The 20,692-nt window shown below is 43.0% G+C and overlaps 1 protein-coding gene across 1 annotated transcript; it reads left to right on the top strand.

Annotated features, from left to right (window-relative positions):
* Positions 1-3,922: 3,922 nt before the first annotated feature.
* Positions 3,923-19,328, top strand: LOC127447559 (collagen alpha-3(VI) chain-like; the record flags this gene model as incomplete). The annotated part of the gene is made up of 5 exons (XM_051709514.1): positions 3,923-4,511; positions 6,097-6,696; positions 6,898-7,497; positions 7,699-8,295; positions 18,670-19,328. Coding segments are annotated over 5 exons (3,036 nt in total), but the record flags the coding sequence as incomplete, so codon positions are not given.
* Positions 19,329-20,692: the final 1,364 nt, after the last annotated feature.

Genomic DNA, 20,692 nt, shown 5'->3' with positions numbered 1-20,692 from the left:
TTGGTCAAGGAAAAGTTCAAATTGCTGTCGTGCAGTTCAGTAATACTGCAGTGACGAGCTTCAATCTCAGTACCTATGCCTCCACTGCTGAAGTGGTAGATGCTATAAGAAACCTCAAACCAAAAGGGGGAATGCCACAATATATTGGCCAAGCTCTAAAATTTGTCAAAGACAATATTTTTACCTCCAGAAGTAAAAGTTGGCAAATAGAAGGTGTTAGCCAAAATCTTGTGCTTGTGGCTGGTGGCAGATCAAGAGACTCTCCTCATGGACCAGCTAACACACTAAAGAGTATGGGGGTAGACATTTTTGCCATTGGGTCAAGACAGACAGATCCCATTGAAATGGAGGCCATTTCCTCACAGACAGATTATGCCTTTGCTGTTCCTGATTTTTATGACCTAAAAAACATGCGTCAAAGCCTACTGACCAAACTGACAAAAACTGAAGTGAGACACAAAGAAAACACCAAAATTGATGGTAAGAATTTAAATTCATATATGGTGAAATGATTTATCTTCTTGAAATGATCTTCTCTATTGTGAAATTTTGGGAAAAACAGGACCCTATTTTCATGCTCGCGTTAGGCACAGGGCTATGCACTACAACCATGTGCTACGTCTTATCCAATTTTTGTCAGAGTGATAAATCTAAGTGCATTTTTCATGCCAGGGCAACATGCAATTGGGGCGAGTTATTTGCAGTTAACAATGTTTCTTATATAGGCAAGACAGTCAGTCTGTGTTTTCATAGTCTAATTTTTTTCCCCTTCCTTTTGTTTGATTGGTTGTTGTTCATTTCCAGTGGTGCTAACATGAGAGTATAATATATGTAGAGAGTTGTAATATATTTTAGGTTTGTGTCCCATTTCCCCAAATCATCATAAATTATGTAGTACTTGAAAATGATCATAGATTAAGGATTGTTCAAAGCAATAAAAGCATTGTTAAAAAGACAGACTTATGCAGTCACCTGCAGACCAATCACGAAAGTGCACATAATACAGTTTAAATACTGCTGGTTGTGATGCATAGTTACACTTTATTCAGATACATTTATATCAGGATACATATCCTGATATCTATTTATTTATATTTTAAACAAAGCTAAAAATTATTATAAATAAATGCTTAAAATAGCTATATAACTGGATGAACAGATAAATTAATTAGTTAACAAATACAGAAGCCAACACTGATTTGTGTAGATGGCCACGTTGTTGGTAACAACAAAGTGGTGGCATGATTTTTACAGAAAAATGTTTAAATTAAAATTATTGGGAGTGATGCTATGCATGAAAACCAGTGATATATTGGCTTGTCATCATCTCCTCTTCCTCAACCAAGGGCACTCTTGCCCTTACAACAATGTTGTGTAGCATTGTTGTCATTGTTTAACTTTTGGGAGCAGACCTCCACTTAATTGCTGAATGCCCCTAAAGAGCAGCTTCCACACGTCTCCTTATTTTTGCACTCCACAATACTAGTAACATGTTGTACCTCACTACATTTAATAAATGCTTGTCACTGGTAGGATCATTTGCATGGCCTCAGTGGGTAACCGCTGTCCCCACTGACCCTGGGAGCTTGCACCTCTTGGAATATGTGAAAACTAAATATTACAAAGGCACACCTGATGAACGAAGCACTGATTGCATAAAAGTAAAAGATTGTTCTGCTCAAAATGAATACAAAACTATATGTTATTATGTAGTTGTATATAGATCATTTTTAAACATTTTCCAGTGGGGAAAATAAGTTATGCACAAACACAATAAAGCTACAAGCAACACTATACAATCACATTTCAGCATTTGTTATACAGGCAGTGAATCTCTTAAGTTGCACTTAAAGTGCATCCTCTCATGTTAAGTGCAGTTTTGGTAAATACACAAAAAATAAAAACAATTGCTGTGTAAAATCGCTTAAAAAACAAAACTACAATCAATTGTTATTGGAAAACAAGGCCCTGATCTTAGTCAATTTTGATTCAAGTCATTTCAGTCTGGATTTTCCTCTTAACAGTCGTAAAAACTATAAACTGTGCTACAGTAAATATTATCCTTCCTTCTACTCAGTATCAGATTGTGGATGCTCTCAATTGTTAAGGGCACCCAGTTGCAGGATCATCAGTTGATGCCTATGCATACAGCACATTTACATTAGCTACCCACTTCTTATAAATGGGCTGTCTTCATTTATCTATTGCGCTTTTGCACACACAGTTTCACTAACCCATTTATGCCTAACTTTGCTTGCATGATAATACCAAATCTCTATTGCCATACCCACTGAATTTGTACGAATTGCTTATTGCATAGTACTGCACTTAACACACTCTTGAGAGATCTTAAAATAGGGCCCACAGTTTATAGACCTTCAAAGATTACATGTTGAGGATTATAAAACCCCAATTCCAAAACATTTGTGACAGTATAAAAATGCAAATAAAACACTACACTACACTACACATGAAAACACTACAACTACACATTATATGATGTTTTACTTTGTTTTTTTTTTTTTTTATGTACAGTAATTTCAAATCAGATGATTTCAACACGCACCAAGAAAGTTGAGACAGGGGCAATTTAAGACTAATACAAATTTGACGAGTTAAAATAACAAGGCGATGTGAAACAGGAGATGTTAAACAGGCGAGTGTAAAGGGGTACACTCCTCCCTGCATTGCCTCAGGCCGGGGAGCCCTCGGCATGAAGTACATCCGGGGAGTCAATTGCCTCCTTCCCTCGTGGATGGCGGTCTTCCCTTGACCCCTCCGCATTTCTGGCGGCCGGCAGGGCACTCCTCCACCCCTGGAAGCGGCTCCATCGCTCCAGGCGGTCGGGGAGTCCGGTCCCACCTTGCCTCGTGGACAGCGGCCGTTCCCCACGTCCGGGCGGTCGGGGTACTCCGTCCCCCGGCGGATGGCAGCGGCGCTCCCCTGGGTGGACGGCAGTGTCAAGGACTCTACGACGGGCATCCCTCCTCCCTCCCGGGTTTCAGCACCAGTGTAAAGGGGTTAGAGGGAAAGGAGGAGGCGAGAACCGGCTTGACAATATAAATAATAGTTTAATAATAAACTTAAACAAAAACACACAAACATAAACACATACAGGACAGCTAACTGTAATTCTCTCAACCAATGTGTGGTGCATTATGAAGCGCACAATACGGCAACGAAGACCCCGTACAATTGTGCAGCCGAAGACCTGCATAATAGATGAATTCCACTTTTTAAAGTAAAAAAAACTTGTATCTTCAGTGCCTAAATGCTTAATAAGTGTTATTAGAAGAAAAGGTGATGTTTCACAGTGGTAACACTCGACTATCCCAACTTTTTGGAGTGTATTACAATCATCTGATTGGAATTTACTGTACTGTACAAAACGTCATATGATGTTTAGTTGTAGTGCTTTCAATATAGCAAAGGGTGAATATAATTTACAAATTACTCCTTTTTGTTTTTGTTGTCATTTTGCATACTGTCACAACCTTTTTGGAATTGGGGTTGGATGTCTGATTATTTAAAGTTTTTATTCTACAGCTTTGGGTGGATGATCTAGCACTGATTATATTAGAAAATAATTCTAGAGTTGAGGTACTGCAAATGTTGGTACCCGTTTTGAAAGCTGTCTGACTTAAATGCAATAGCATTCTCTTGAAGTGGGTAAGAATACGTAATAATAGAGTATGCTTATTTTTTTAAGTTATTTTAAAATAGTTTGATTGTTCAGTGGTGATGTCTGTCTGATAAAGATCTGAATTAAGTAGAACGCTACAGAATATTGAAACATTTTCTGTGTTTTAATTTTCTTTAGTTTTTAACATTTATGTATTCGTCTCCTACCATTGATGCATATGATTATTTGTAAAAACTAAATATGATTAGATAAATACTGTAAATGTCCCTTTAATTCTAAATTCTTGTAATTCTAGGCACAGGAATTAAAAGGGATATTGCCTTTCTTGTGGATGGTTCAGACAACACAAGAAGAGGATTTAAAGAGATACGTGATTTTCTGCACAATATTATCACAAACCTCAATGTGGGAACTGATAATGATAGAATCTCAGTAATACAATACAGCAATGTAGCTGTGGCAAATTTTTATTTTAATTCATTCTCAAGAAAGGAAGATGTATTGAATGCTGTAAATGTACTTAGCCATAAAGGTGGAAGGCCCCTAAACACAGGATCTGCCCTTCGGTATGTAAAGGAAAATATCTTTGCAAGTTCTTCAGGTTGTAGACACAAAGATGGCATCCCTCAAATATTAATTCTGCTGACGAGTGGAAGATCAAGAGACCGCATTTCTGAGGCAGCCTCTGCTCTCAAAGAACTTGGGGTACTAATTGTTGGAATAGGAGTAAAGTACTCAGACTCTGAATTGCATAATATATCATCTGAAAATCATGTGCTTTCATTTGCTGACTTCAGTGAATTACCAAAAATTCAGGCACAGCTACTGGAAGCAATGAAACCTAGTGACAACAAAAAAGAATCGATAGGTAAGTAAAATACTGCTTCCAAACACAAGTCAGTCAAAAGGATTTTTAAAAGATTACTACATTTAGTATCATTATTAACCACTTCGCACATCACCCTGACTACACCGGACGTGAGCAGCACATCACGTCGCATTTAAATCAAATAGATCTCAATATAATAAAGGATGCCCCATTCTATTACTGAGGCGATGCAGAGCTACTCCAGTCACTTTATCATCCCACCTGTCTGAAAAAAAATTATTTTACTTATAATTATAATACGTTTAAAGCTTTTTGTCATGAATTTGTTTGTTATATATTTTAATATGAGGTGACTATTTGCACTAGGTGTAAATAGCACCTGCCACACAGTGCAGCTATTTGCACTACAATAATCTTATATAAACACAGAAATTAAAGACAAACTGTGCCCTACAGTGTTGCTGCAATGGCGTAGTGTGTCAAGACGGTACAGGTGTGCTTTTCCCATATGGAAGTCCTGGGTTTGAATCACCCTGTTGTCCCACTTTTCCCCATCCTGTTTACTGTCTCAAATCCTAATATTGCCTTAATAATACTTATAATATTAATAATAATAATAATAATAGATATAATGGTTGGTTTCCTCGCAGTGATTTGGTCACGATGAACGTCGAGTAGAGAAATATTGTAGTAACCATGTTTTTGTGCAGAAGCCATAGTTTTAATTAAATTAACCATGGTGATACTACAGTAATATGCTATTAATATAGTAACCATGTTTAATTTTGTGGTTACTATGATTTTACTACATAATACCATGGTGATACTATGTTTACTGTAGTAAAACCATGGTTAATTTTTGTAAGGGAATGTAAGGTTAAGGTGTACGTGTAGGTGTTAGTTTAGGGTGTCTGTGGGACTCCCTGCAGTAATGCCACTACTGTATGTTAGTATTTAATTATGGGTGTAAATTGTATCTGCAACTATTTGCACAATTTGGGTGTAAAATTTTAAATAAATTCTGACTGCTACATTAAAGTAAACTCGTGATGTTTCTGGTCTCTTATGTACTTATTTAAACAATATTTTGTGTCTAACATTTTTATGCAGCTTTAGCAGCAATAGCATAACAATAATAGTTATATAATAAGAAAATGTGAATAACAGTGGATTTCCATTGAAAATAAAGGTTATTTTCCCTGTTTAATCCTTGCTGAAGTCTACTTGGGCTAACAGATGATTGGTCAGTGTCCAATGTAGAGAGCCTCAAACGGTTGCAGTGCGGAGTATCGCATCAACGGACGTGCCTGTTGTAGACAGGAGGTTATGATAAAACCGGTGTTATATGCAGCATTATACAGTTTATTAGAACTCACATGCAAAGAGGTTAAATAAAATGCTGAAATGTTTATTAATAGGGTATGTTTTATGTGATCAATGATACATTTGCCTGATATCAAATTGGTTGTGCTTCTGTTTATTAAATGAAGTATTTGTATTTGCTACTACTTTAAAGTACCATGTTCTTTTAGTAAATCTATCTAGTAACACACAGTAAATGAAAAAACATGGTACAAAAGAACTGTGAACTCCACTATTTTACCCTTCAGTATTTGTTTCTTAGCTGAGGGTCGTACACCCAGGAGAGATGTTGTTTTCCTGCTGGATGGATCGGATGGCACTAGGAATGGGTTCACAGCAATGAAAGAGTTTGTTCAAAGAATGGTGGAGAGATTAGAAGTTGCTGAGAACAGAGATCGCATTTCTGTGGTCCAGTACAGCAGAGACGCAGAGGTCAATTTCAATCTAAACACGTACACAAAAAAGCAAGACATTCTTGATGGTTTAAGAGGTCTGAGACACAAAGGAGGCAGACCCCTCCACACGGGGGCAGCTCTCCAGTACGTCAGAGACAATGTCTTTACTGCATCCTCTGGCAGCAGACGACTGGAGGGTGTGCCACAGATACTTATTGTGCTAAGTGGGGGAAGGTCATTTGACAGTGTTGATACAGCAGCCTCCTCTCTAAAAGAGCTTGGAATCTTGACCTTCGGAATTGGCTCAAGAGCCTCTGATAGCAGAGAATTGCAGATAATCTCATCAGAACCCAATTACGCGCTCTCCGTGTCTGACTTCAGTGAGCTTCCAAATGTTCAAGAACAGCTGCTGGCCTCAGTACAGGCTGTTGAAATGCCCATCACTCCAACATCGCCAGCTGTTACTGGTATGTGCATGGCAGAACTTCCCAAGAGCTAGCTCACTTGCTGTACCTTGTCATTCTACTTAATCTCTCTACATAATTTTGAGCAGTGAGACAATTACCCACAGCCTAGATAGTCAATGAGTTGATGAACTAATGTGAAATTCTACAGATTTATGAATGCTATGAAAATAACTTGGTATTAACGACGCTTTTTTCCCCTAGCTGATTACACCTTACCAAGAAAGGACGTAGTATTTCTGCTGGACGGTTCAGATGGAAATAGGAATTCTTTCCCAGCAATGCGTGAATTTGTTCAAAGAGTAGTGGAGCAATTCAACATAGATGCAAACGAAGACCATGTTTCTGTGGTGCAGTACAGTAGAGACACTGAGGTCCATTTCTATCTGAATACCTACACTTCAAAGGAAGACATTCTTGACAGTGTCAGAGGTCTGAGACACAAAGGAGGGAGACCCCTCAACACGGGTGCAGCTCTCCAGTACGTCAAAGATAATGTCTTTACAGCCTCCTATGGCAGCAGACGACTGGAGGGTGTGCCGCAGATACTGATTGTGCTAAGTGGGGGAAAGTCATTTGACAGTGTTGATACAGCAGCCTCCTCTCTGAAAGAGCTTGGAGTCTTGACCTTCGGAATCGGCTCAAGAGGCTCTGATAGCAGAGAATTGCAGAGAATCTCATATGACCCCAATTACGCTCTGTCCGTGTCCGACTTCACCGAGCTTCCAAATGTCCAAGAACAGCTGCTGGCCTCCGTACAGGCTGTTGCAATGCCAACTACGCCAACTTCACCGACAGTGATCGGTATGTCATGGCAGAACTTTGCAAGAGCTTGCTCACATGCAGTCTTTTGTCAGCATGAAAACTTTTTCTCCCTAAGTAGTTGTGAGCAGTTCGATCATTAGCCACAGCTTAGATAGTTAATGAGTTGATGAACTAATTCAACTTTTTAAAGTTGTATTAATAATATTGCCATTTTAATTTTGTTGTTTTTTTTCCCCCTAGCTGATTACACCATACCAAGAAAGGATGTAGTAATTTTGCTGGACGGCTCAGATGGCACTAGGAATTCTTTCCCAGCAATGCGTGAATTTGTGCAAAGAGTAGTAGAGCAATTTAACATAGAGGCAAACAGAGACCGTGTTTCTGTGGTGCAGTACAGTAAAGACGCTGAGGCCCATTTCTATCTTAATACCTACGCTACAAAGGAGGAGATCCTTAACACTGTCAGGAGTCTTAGGCACAGAGGAGGGAGACCCCTCAACACAGGGGCAGCTCTCCAGTACGTGATGAACAATGTCTTCACTGCCTCTGCTGGGAGTAGAAGGCAAGAGGGTGTTCCTCAGGTTCTTATACTTTTCAGTGGAGGACGCTCAAACGATAACATAGACACACCTGCCTCTGCTCTGAAAGAGAGTGGGGTCTTAATTTTTGGCATTGGCACCAGAAATTCGAGCAGAGAGGTACAGATAATTGCCAGTGGTCCTACCAATGCACAGTCCATCCCTGAGTTCTCTGACCTTCCCAGTGTCCAGCAGCAGTTTTTGAGCTCACTGAACAATGTGCTTGTGCAAGTCCTGCAGATGACACCTACTGTTATGGGTAAGGCAGTGTCCCACACGTCTTTATACACCGAAAACTGAGCCCTCGCTCTAATGCATGTCGTAGATGGAAAACATTTTAGAGCTCAACTGTAATGCATGTTAGCAAAGCCCTAGGAAATTAGCCTAACAAGCCAAGCGTTTGAACTCTTTCAAGCATAAGATTGGTTGTAAATGTATCTGAAAGGATGGGAGATTTGTTTCCCATTTGTAGTTGCCATCTACAGCATACTACACCTACCAATAATCGCAGACAGCGAGTGCTCACATGACTTTGTGTTCCATTTCCATACTCGTAGTTGAACGAAGGATGGCTGGGAGGGATGTAGTGTTCCTGCTGGATGGTTCAGATGGCACTAGGAGCTCTTTTCCAGCAATGCGTGACTTTGTTGAAAGGATGGTGGAGAGATTGAATATGTCTGAGAGACGAGACCGTGTGTCTGTGGTGCAGTTCAGCAGAGATCCAGAGGCCCATTTCTATCTTAACACATACACGAATAAGGAGGACATTCTTGACACGGTCAGGGGCCTGAGGCACAAAGGAGGGAGACCCCTCAACACAGGGGCGGCTCTGCAGTACGTGAGAGACAGTGTCTTCACTGCCTCCTCAGGAAGCAGACGTGTAGAGGGTGTGCCACAGTTACTGATTCTGCTGAGTGGTGGAAGGTCATTTGATAATGTTGACATACCGGCCACCTCCCTGAAAGAGCTTGGAGTATTGATCTTTGGGATAGGGTCAAGGAGCTCTGACAGCAGGGAACTGCAGAGGATCTCCCATGACCCAAGTTATGTACTCTCAGTGAGTGACTTCTCTGACCTTCCCAGTGTCCAACAGCAGCTTTTCACCAACATTAACACGGTACTTGTAGAGGGCACGCCTATCACTACCACAATAATAGGTAAGAGAAAGACAAAACTGGCTTGCTTTAATGCCCCTCATTTTTTATGATCGTAGCAAAATGTATTTTATTGTTCCTGTAGTCCTAATGAGTTGTGGAAGAAAAACTACTCGGTGAATAGTACAACTTAGTGGGAGGTGACATGAAATCAAATAGAAAGTAATATCCTAAAACATCAACAATGACTACACATGTAGTGTAATGCATTGTGCTGTTTGCTTAGTATGTCCCCAATCTCACCTGACAATGTTTGTTTCTTAGCTGAGGGTCGTAGACCAAGAAGAGATGTTGTCTTCCTGCTGGATGGATCAGATGGCACAAGGAATGGGTTCCCAGCAATGAAAGAGTTTGTTCAAAGAATGGTGGAGAGACTGGAAGTTGCTGAGAACAGAGATCGCGTTTCTGTGGTCCAGTACAGCAGAGACGCAGAGGTCAATTTCAATCTAAACACGTACACAAAAAAGGAAGGCATTCTTGATGCTTTAAGAGGTCTGAGACACAAAGGAGGCAGACCCCTCAACACGGGGGCAGCTCTCCAGTACGTCAGAGACAATGTCTTTACTGCGTCCTCTGGCAGCAGACGACTGGAGGCTGTGCCACAGATACTTATTGTGCTTAGTGGGGGAAGGTCATTTGACAGTGTTGATACAGCAGCCTCCTCTCTAAAAGAGCTTGGAATCTTGACCTTCGGAATTGGCTCAAGAGCCTCTGATAGCAGAGAATTGCAGATAATCTCATCTGACCCCAATTACGCGCTCTCCGTGTCTGACTTCAGTGAGCTTCCAAATGTTCAAGAACAGCTGCTGGCCTCAGTACAGGCTGTTGCAATGCCCATCACTCCAACATCGCCAGCTGTTACTGGTATGTGCATGGCAGAACTTCCCAAGAGCTAGCTCACTTGCTGTACCTTGTCGTTCTACTTTATCTCCCTACGTAATTTTGAGCAGTGAGACAATTACCCACAGCCTAGATAGTCAACGAGTTGATGAACTAATGTGAAATTCTACAGATTTATGAATGCTATGAAAATAACTTGGTATTAACGACGCTTTTTTCCCCTAGCTGATTACACCTTACCAAGAAAGGACGTAGTATTTCTGCTGGACGGTTCAGATGGAAATAGGAATTCTTTCCCAGCAATGCGTGAATTTGTTCAAAGAGTAGTGGAGCAATTCAACATAGATGCAAACGAAGACCATGTTTCTGTGGTGCAGTACAGTAGAGACACTGAGGTCCATTTCTATCTGAATACCTACACTTCAAAGGAAGACATTCTTGACAGTGTCAGAGGTCTGAGACACAAAGGAGGGAGACCCCTCAACACGGGTGCAGCTCTCCAGTACGTCAAAGATAATGTCTTTACAGCCTCCTATGGCAGCAGACGACTGGAGGGTGTGCCGCAGATACTGATTGTGCTAAGTGGGGGAAAGTCATTTGACAGTGTTGATACAGCAGCCTCCTCTCTGAAAGAGCTTGGAGTCTTGACCTTCGGAATCGGCTCAAGAGGCTCTGATAGCAGAGAATTGCAGAGAATCTCATATGACCCCAATTACGCTCTGTCCGTGTCCGACTTCACCGAGCTTCCAAATGTCCAAGAACAGCTGCTGGCCTCCGTACAGGCTGTTGCAATGCCAACTACGCCAACTTCACCGACAGTGATCGGTATGTCATGGCAGAACTTTGCAAGAGCTTGCTCACATGCAGTCTTTTGTCAGCATGAAAACTTTTTCTCCCTAAGTAGTTGTGAGCAGTTCGATCATTAGCCACAGCTTAGATAGTTAATGAGTTGATGAACTAATTCAACTTTTTAAAGTTGTATTAATAATATTGCCATTTTAATTTTGTTGTTTTTTTTCCCCCTAGCTGATTACACCATACCAAGAAAGGATGTAGTAATTTTGCTGGACGGCTCAGATGGCACTAGGAATTCTTTCCCAGCAATGCGTGAATTTGTGCAAAGAGTAGTAGAGCAATTTAACATAGAGGCAAACAGAGACCGTGTTTCTGTGGTGCAGTACAGTAAAGACGCTGAGGCCCATTTCTATCTTAATACCTACGCTACAAAGGAGGAGATCCTTAACACTGTCAGGAGTCTTAGGCACAGAGGAGGGAGACCCCTCAACACAGGGGCAGCTCTCCAGTACGTGATGAACAATGTCTTCACTGCCTCTGCTGGGAGTAGAAGGCAAGAGGGTGTTCCTCAGGTTCTTATACTTTTCAGTGGAGGACGCTCAAACGATAACATAGACACACCTGCCTCTGCTCTGAAAGAGAGTGGGGTCTTAATTTTTGGCATTGGCACCAGAAATTCGAGCAGAGAGGTACAGATAATTGCCAGTGGTCCTACCTATGCACAGTCCATCCCTGAGTTCTCTGACCTTCCCAGTGTCCAGCAGCAGTTTTTGAGCTCACTGAACAATGTGCTTGTGCAAGTCCTGCAGATGACACCTACTGTTATGGGTAAGGCAGTGTCCCACACGTCTTTATAAACCGAAAACTGAGCCCTCGCTCTAATGCATGTCGTAGATGGAAAACACTTTAGAGCTCAACTGTAATGCATGTTAGCAAAGCCCTAGGAAATTAGCCTAACAAGCCAAGCGTTTGAACTCTTTCAAGCATAAGATTGGTTGTAAATGTATCTGAAAGGATGGGAGATTTGTTTCCCATTTGTAGTTGCCATCTACAGCATACTACACCTACCAATAATCGCAGACAGCGAGTGCTCACATGACTTTGTGTTCCATTTCCATACTCGTAGTTGAACGAAGGATGGCTGGGAGGGATGTAGTGTTCCTGCTGGATGGTTCAGATGGCACTAGGAGCTCTTTTCCAGCAATGCGTGACTTTGTTGAAAGGATGGTGGAGAGATTGAATATGTCTGAGAGACGAGACCGTGTGTCTGTGGTGCAGTTCAGCAGAGATCCAGAGGCCCATTTCTATCTTAACACATACACGAATAAGGAGGACATTCTTGACACGGTCAGGGGCCTGAGGCACAAAGGAGGGAGACCCCTCAACACAGGGGCGGCTCTGCAGTACGTGAGAGACAGTGTCTTCACTGCCTCCTCAGGAAGCAGACGTGTAGAGGGTGTGCCACAGTTACTGATTCTGCTGAGTGGTGGAAGGTCATTTGATAATGTTGACATACCGGCCACCTCCCTGAAAGAGCTTGGAGTATTGATCTTTGGGATAGGGTCAAGGAGCTCTGACAGCAGGGAACTGCAGAGGATCTCCCATGACCCAAGTTATGTACTCTCAGTGAGTGACTTCTCTGACCTTCCCAGTGTCCAACAGCAGCTTTTCACCAACATTAACACGGTACTTGTAGAGGGCACGCCTATCACTACCACAATAATAGGTAAGAGAAAGACAAAACTGGCTTGCTTTAATGCCCCTCATTTTTTATGATCGTAGCAAAATGTATTTTATTGTTCCTGTAGTCCTAATGAGTTGTGGAAGAAAAACTACTCGGTGAATAGTACAACTTAGTGGGAGGTGACATGAAATCAAATAGAAAGTAATATCCTAAAACATCAACAATGACTACACATGTAGTGTAATGCATTGTGCTGTTTGCTTAGTATGTCCCCAATCTCACCTGACAATGTTTGTTTCTTAGCTGAGGGTCGTAGACCAAGAAGAGATGTTGTCTTCCTGCTGGATGGATCAGATGGCACAAGGAATGGGTTCCCAGCAATGAAAGAGTTTGTTCAAAGAATGGTGGAGAGACTGGAAGTTGCTGAGAACAGAGATCGCGTTTCTGTGGTCCAGTACAGCAGAGACGCAGAGGTCAATTTCAATCTAAACACGTACACAAAAAAGGAAGGCATTCTTGATGCTTTAAGAGGTCTGAGACACAAAGGAGGCAGACCCCTCAACACGGGGGCAGCTCTCCAGTACGTCAGAGACAATGTCTTTACTGCGTCCTCTGGCAGCAGACGACTGGAGGCTGTGCCACAGATACTTATTGTGCTTAGTGGGGGAAGGTCATTTGACAGTGTTGATACAGCAGCCTCCTCTCTAAAAGAGCTTGGAATCTTGACCTTCGGAATTGGCTCAAGAGCCTCTGATAGCAGAGAATTGCAGATAATCTCATCTGACCCCAATTACGCGCTCTCCGTGTCTGACTTCAGTGAGCTTCCAAATGTTCAAGAACAGCTGCTGGCCTCAGTACAGGCTGTTGCAATGCCCATCACTCCAACATCGCCAGCTGTTACTGGTATGTGCATGGCAGAACTTCCCAAGAGCTAGCTCACTTGCTGTACCTTGTCGTTCTACTTTATCTCCCTACGTAATTTTGAGCAGTGAGACAATTACCCACAGCCTAGATAGTCAACGAGTTGATGAACTAATGTGAAATTCTACAGATTTATGAATGCTATGAAAATAACTTGGTATTAACGACGCTTTTTTCCCCTAGCTGATTACACCTTACCAAGAAAGGACGTAGTATTTCTGCTGGACGGTTCAGATGGAAATAGGAATTCTTTCCCAGCAATGCGTGAATTTGTTCAAAGAGTAGTGGAGCAATTCAACATAGATGCAAACGAAGACCATGTTTCTGTGGTGCAGTACAGTAGAGACACTGAGGTCCATTTCTATCTGAATACCTACACTTCAAAGGAAGACATTCTTGACAGTGTCAGAGGTCTGAGACACAAAGGAGGGAGACCCCTCAACACGGGTGCAGCTCTCCAGTACGTCAAAGATAATGTCTTTACAGCCTCCTATGGCAGCAGACGACTGGAGGGTGTGCCGCAGATACTGATTGTGCTAAGTGGGGGAAAGTCATTTGACAGTGTTGATACAGCAGCCTCCTCTCTGAAAGAGCTTGGAGTCTTGACCTTCGGAATCGGCTCAAGAGGCTCTGATAGCAGAGAATTGCAGAGAATCTCATATGACCCCAATTACGCTCTGTCCGTGTCCGACTTCACTGAGCTTCCAAATGTCCAAGAACAGCTGCTGGCCTCCGTACAGGCTGTTGCAATGCCAACTACGCCAACTTCACCGACAGTGATCGGTATGTCATGGCAGAACTTTGCAAGAGCTTGCTCACATGCAGTCTTTTGTCAGCATGAAAACTTTTTCTCCCTAAGTAGTTGTGAGCAGTTCGATCATTAGCCACAGCTTAGATAGTTAATGAGTTGATGAACTAATTCAACTTTTTAAAGTTGTATTAATAATATTGCCATTTTAATTTTGTTGTTTTTTTTCCCCCCTAGCTGATTACACCATACCAAGAAAGGATGTAGTAATTTTGCTGGACGGCTCAGATGGCACTAGGAATTCTTTCCCAGCAATGCGTGAATTTGTGCAAAGAGTAGTAGAGCAATTTAACATAGAGGCAAACAGAGACCGTGTTTCTGTGGTGCAGTACAGTAAAGACGCTGAGGCCCATTTCTATCTTAATACCTACGCTACAAAGGAGGAGATCCTTAACACTGTCAGGAGTCTTAGGCACAGAGGAGGGAGACCCCTCAACACAGGGGCAGCTCTCCAGTACGTGATGAACAATGTCTTCACTGCCTCTGCTGGGAGTAGAAGGCAAGAGGGTGTTCCTCAGGTTCTTATACTTTTCAGTGGAGGACGCTCAAACGATAACATAGACACACCTGCCTCTGCTCTGAAAGAGAGTGGGGTCTTAATTTTTGGCATTGGCACCAGAAATTCGAGCAGAGAGGTACAGATAATTGCCAGTGGTCCTACCTATGCACAGTCCATCCCTGAGTTCTCTGACCTTCCCAGTGTCCAGCAGCAGTTTTTGAGCTCACTGAACAATGTGCTTGTGCAAGTCCTGCAGATGACACCTACTGTTATGGGTAAGGCAGTGTCCCACACGTCTTTATAAACCGAAAACTGAGCCCTCGCTCTAATGCATGTCGTAGATGGAAAACACTTTAGAGCTCAACTGTAATGCATGTTAGCAAAGCCCTAGGAAATTAGCCTAACAAGCCAAGCGTTTGAACTCTTTCAAGCATAAGATTGGTTGTAAATGTATCTGAAAGGATGGGAGATTTGTTTCCCATTTGTAGTTGCCATCTACAGCATACTACACCTACCAATAATCGCAGACAGCGAGTGCTCACATGACTTTGTGTTCCATTTCCATACTCGTAGTTGAACGAAAGATGGCTGGGAGGGATGTAGTGTTCCTGCTGGATGGTTCAGATGGCACTAGGAGCTCTTTTCCAGCAATGCGTGACTTTGTTGAAAGGATGGTGGAGAGATTGAATATGTCTGAGAGACGAGACCGTGTGTCTGTGGTGCAGTTCAGCAGAGATCCAGAGGCCCATTTCTATCTTAACACATACACGAATAAGGAGGACATTCTTGACACGGTCAGGGGCCTGAGGCACAAAGGAGGGAGACCCCTCAACACAGGGGCGGCTCTGCAGTACGTGAGAGACAGTGTCTTCACTGCCTCCTCAGGAAGCAGACGTGTAGAGGGTGTGCCACAGTTACTGATTCTGCTGAGTGGTGGAAGGTCATTTGATAATGTTGACATACCGGCCACCTCCCTGAAAGAGCTTGGAGTATTGATCTTTGGGATAGGGTCAAGGAGCTCTGACAGCAGGGAACTGCAGAGGATCTCCCATGACCCAAGTTATGTACTCTCAGTGAGTGACTTCTCTGACCTTCCCAGTGTCCAACAGCAGCTTTTCACCAACATTAACACGGTACTTGTAGAGGGCACGCCTATCACTACCACAATAATAGGTAAGAGAAAGACAAAACTGGCTTGCTTTAATGCCCCTCATTTTTTATGATCGTAGCAAAATGTATTTTATTGTTCCTGTAGTCCTAATGAGTTGTGGAAGAAAAACTACTCGGTGAATAGTACAACTTAGTGGGAGGTGACATGAAATCAAATAGAAAGTAATATCCTAAAACATCAACAATGACTACACATGTAGTGTAATGCATTGTGCTGTTTGCTTAGTATGTCCCCAATCTCACCTGACAATGTTTGTTTCTTAGCTGAGGGTCGTAGACCAAGAAGAGATGTTGTCTTCCTGCTGGATGGATCAGATGGCACAAGGAATGGGTTCCCAGCAATGAAAGAGTTTGTTCAAAGAATGGTGGAGAGACTGGAAGTTGCTGAGAACAGAGATCGCGTTTCTGTGGTCCAGTACAGCAGAGACGCAGAGGTCAATTTCAATCTAAACACGTACACAAAAAAGGAAGGCATTCTTGATGCTTTAAGAGGTCTGAGACACAAAGGAGGCAGACCCCTCAACACGGGGGCAGCTCTCCAGTACGTCAGAGACAATGTCTTTACTGCGTCCTCTGGCAGCAGACGACTGGAGGCTGTGCCACAGATACTTATTGTGCTTAGTGGGGGAAGGTCATTTGACAGTGTTGATACAGCAGCCTCCTCTCTAAAAGAGCTTGGAATCTTGACCTTCGGAATTGGCTCAAGAGCCTCTGATAGCAGAGAATTGCAGATAATCTCATCTGACCCCAATTACGCGCTCTCCGTGTCTGACTTCAGTGAGCTTCCAAATGTTCAAGAACAGCTGCTGGCCTCAGTACAGGCTGTTGCAATGCCCATCACTCCAACATCGCCAGCTGTTACTGGTATGTGCATGGCAGAACTTCCCAAGAGCTAGCTCACTTGCTGTACCTTGTCGTTCTACTTTATCTCCCTACGTAATTTTGAGCAGTGAGACAATTACCCACAGCCTAGATAGTCAACGAGTTGATGAACTAATGTGAAATTCTACAGATTTATGAATGCTATGAAAATAACTTGGTATTAACGACGCTTTTTTCCCCTAGCTGATTACACCTTACCAAGAAAGGACGTAGTATTTCTGCTGGACGGTTCAGATGGAAATAGGAATTCTTTCCCAGCAATGCGTGAATTTGTTCAAAGAGTAGTGGAGCAATTCAACATAGATGCAAACGAAGACCATGTTTCTGTGGTGCAGTACAGTAGAGACACTGAGGTCCATTTCTATCTGAATACCTACACTTCAAAGGAAGACATTCTTGACAGTGTCAGAGGTCTGAGACACAAAGGAGGGAGACCCCTCAACACGGGTGCAGCTCTCCAGTACGTCAAAGATAATGTCTTTACAGCCTCCTATGGCAGCAGACGACTGGAGGGTGTGCCGCAGATACTGATTGTGCTAAGTGGGGGAAAGTCATTTGACAGTGTTGATACAGCAGCCTCCTCTCTGAAAGAGCTTGGAGTCTTGACCTTCGGAATCGGCTCAAGAGGCTCTGATAGCAGAGAATTGCAGAGAATCTCATATGACCCCAATTACGCTCTGTCCGTGTCCGACTTCACTGAGCTTCCAAATGTCCAAGAACAGCTGCTGGCCTCCGTACAGGCTGTTGCAATGCCAACTACGCCAACTTCACCGACAGTGATCGGTATGTCATGGCAGAACTTTGCAAGAGCTTGCTCACATGCAGTCTTTTGTCAGCATGAAAACTTTTTCTCCCTAAGTAGTTGTGAGCAGTTCGATCATTAGCCACAGCTTAGATAGTTAATGAGTTGATGAACTAATTCAACTTTTTAAAGTTGTATTAATAATATTGCCATTTTAATTTTGTTGTTTTTTTTCCCCCCTAGCTGATTACACCATACCAAGAAAGGATGTAGTAATTTTGCTGGACGGCTCAGATGGCACTAGGAATTCTTTCCCAGCAATGCGTGAATTTGTGCAAAGAGTAGTAGAGCAATTTAACATAGAGGCAAACAGAGACCGTGTTTCTGTGGTGCAGTACAGTAAAGACGCTGAGGCCCATTTCTATCTTAATACCTACGCTACAAAGGAGGAGATCCTTAACACTGTCAGGAGTCTTAGGCACAGAGGAGGGAGACCCCTCAACACAGGGGCAGCTCTCCAGTACGTGATGAACAATGTCTTCACTGCCTCTGCTGGGAGTAGAAGGCAAGAGGGTGTTCCTCAGGTTCTTATACTTTTCAGTGGAGGACGCTCAAACGATAACATAGACACACCTGCCTCTGCTCTGAAAGAGAGTGGGGTCTTAATTTTTGGCATTGGCACCAGAAATTCGAGCAGAGAGGTACAGATAATTGCCAGTGGTCCTACCTATGCACAGTCCATCCCTGAGTTCTCTGACCTTCCCAGTGTCCAGCAGCAGTTTTTGAGCTCACTGAACAATGTGCTTGTGCAAGTCCTGCAGATGACACCTACTGTTATGGGTAAGGCAGTGTCCCACACGTCTTTATAAACCGAAAACTGAGCCCTCGCTCTAATGCATGTCGTAGATGGAAAACACTTTAGAGCTCAACTGTAATGCATGTTAGCAAAGCCCTAGGAAATTAGCCTAACAAGCCAAGCGTTTGAACTCTTTCAAGCATAAGATTGGTTGTAAATGTATCTGAAAGGATGGGAGATTTGTTTCCCATTTGTAGTTGCCATCTACAGCATACTACACCTACCAATAATCGCAGACAGCGAGTGCTCACATGACTTTGTGTTCCATTTCCATACTCGTAGTTGAACGAAAGATGGCTGGGAGGGATGTAGTGTTCCTGCTGGATGGTTCAGATGGCACTAGGAGCTCTTTTCCAGCAATGCGTGACTTTGTTGAAAGGATGGTGGAGAGATTGAATATGTCTGAGAGACGAGACCGTGTGTCTGTGGTGCAGTTCAGCAGAGATCCAGAGGCCCATTTCTATCTTAACACATACACGAATAAGGAGGACATTCTTGACACGGTCAGGGGCCTGAGGCACAAAGGAGGGAGACCCCTCAACACAGGGGCGGCTCTGCAGTACGTGAGAGACAGTGTCTTCACTGCCTCCTCAGGAAGCAGACGTGTAGAGGGTGTGCCACAGTTACTGATTCTGCTGAGTGGTGGAAGGTCATTTGATAATGTTGACATACCGGCCACCTCCCTGAAAGAGCTTGGAGTATTGATCTTTGGGATAGGGTCAAGGAGCTCTGACAGCAGGGAACTGCAGAGGATCTCCCATGACCCAAGTTATGTACTCTCAGTGAGTGACTTCTCTGACCTTCCCAGTGTCCAACAGCAGCTTTTCACCAACATTAACACGGTACTTGTAGAGGGCACGCCTATCACTACCACAATAATAGGTAAGAGAAAGACAAAACTGGCTTGCTTTAATGCCCCTCATTTTTTATGATCGTAGCAAAATGTATTTTATTGTTCCTGTAGTCCTAATGAGTTGTGGAAGAAAAACTACTCGGTGAATAGTACAACTTAGTGGGAGGTGACATGAAATCAAATAGAAAGTAATATCCTAAAACATCAACAATGACTACACATGTAGTGTAATGCATTGTGCTGTTTGCTTAGTATGTCCCCAATCTCACCTGACAATGTTTGTTTCTTAGCTGAGGGTCGTAGACCAAGAAGAGATGTTGTCTTCCTGCTGGATGGATCAGATGGCACAAGGAATGGGTTCCCAGCAATGAAAGAGTTTGTTCAAAGAATGGTGGAGAGACTGGAAGTTGCTGAGAACAGAGATCGCGTTTCTGTGGTCCAGTACAGCAGAGACGCAGAGGTCAATTTCAATCTAAACACGTACACAAAAAAGGAAGGCATTCTTGATGCTTTAAGAGGTCTGAGACACAAAGGAGGCAGACCCCTCAACACGGGGGCAGCTCTCCAGTACGTCAGAGACAATGTCTTTACTGCGTCCTCTGGCAGCAGACGACTGGAGGCTGTGCCACAGATACTTATTGTGCTTAGTGGGGGAAGGTCATTTGACAGTGTTGATACAGCAGCCTCCTCTCTAAAAGAGCTTGGAATCTTGACCTTCGGAATTGGCTCAAGAGCCTCTGATAGCAGAGAATTGCAGATAATCTCATCTGACCCCAATTACGCGCTCTCCGTGTCTGACTTCAGTGAGCTTCCAAATGTTCAAGAACAGCTGCTGGCCTCAGTACAGGCTGTTGCAATGCCCATCACTCCAACATCGCCAGCTGTTACTGGTATGTGCATGGCAGAACTTCCCAAGAGCTAGCTCACTTGCTGTACCTTGTCGTTCTACTTTATCTCCCTACGTAATTTTGAGCAGTGAGACAATTACCCACAGCCTAGATAGTCAACGAGTTGATGAACTAATGTGAAATTCTACAGATTTATGAATGCTATGAAAATAACTTGGTATTAACGACGCTTTTTTCCCCTAGCTGATTACACCTTACCAAGAAAGGACGTAGTATTTCTGCTGGACGGTTCAGATGGAAATAGGAATTCTTTCCCAGCAATGCGTGAATTTGTTCAAAGAGTAGTGGAGCAATTCAACATAGATGCAAACGAAGACCATGTTTCTGTGGTGCAGTACAGTAGAGACACTGAGGTCCATTTCTATCTGAATACCTACACTTCAAAGGAAGACATTCTTGACAGTGTCAGAGGTCTGAGACACAAAGGAGGGAGACCCCTCAACACGGGTGCAGCTCTCCAGTACGTCAAAGATAATGTCTTTACAGCCTCCTATGGCAGCAGACGACTGGAGGGTGTGCCGCAGATACTGATTGTGCTAAGTGG

The sequence above is a fragment of the Myxocyprinus asiaticus genome, chromosome 10 (genome assembly GCF_019703515.2).
Source record: "Myxocyprinus asiaticus isolate MX2 ecotype Aquarium Trade chromosome 10, UBuf_Myxa_2, whole genome shotgun sequence".
Lineage (NCBI taxonomy): Eukaryota > Metazoa > Chordata > Actinopteri > Cypriniformes > Catostomidae > Myxocyprinus > Myxocyprinus asiaticus.
This window is presented reverse-complemented; position numbering and strand designations above follow the sequence as displayed.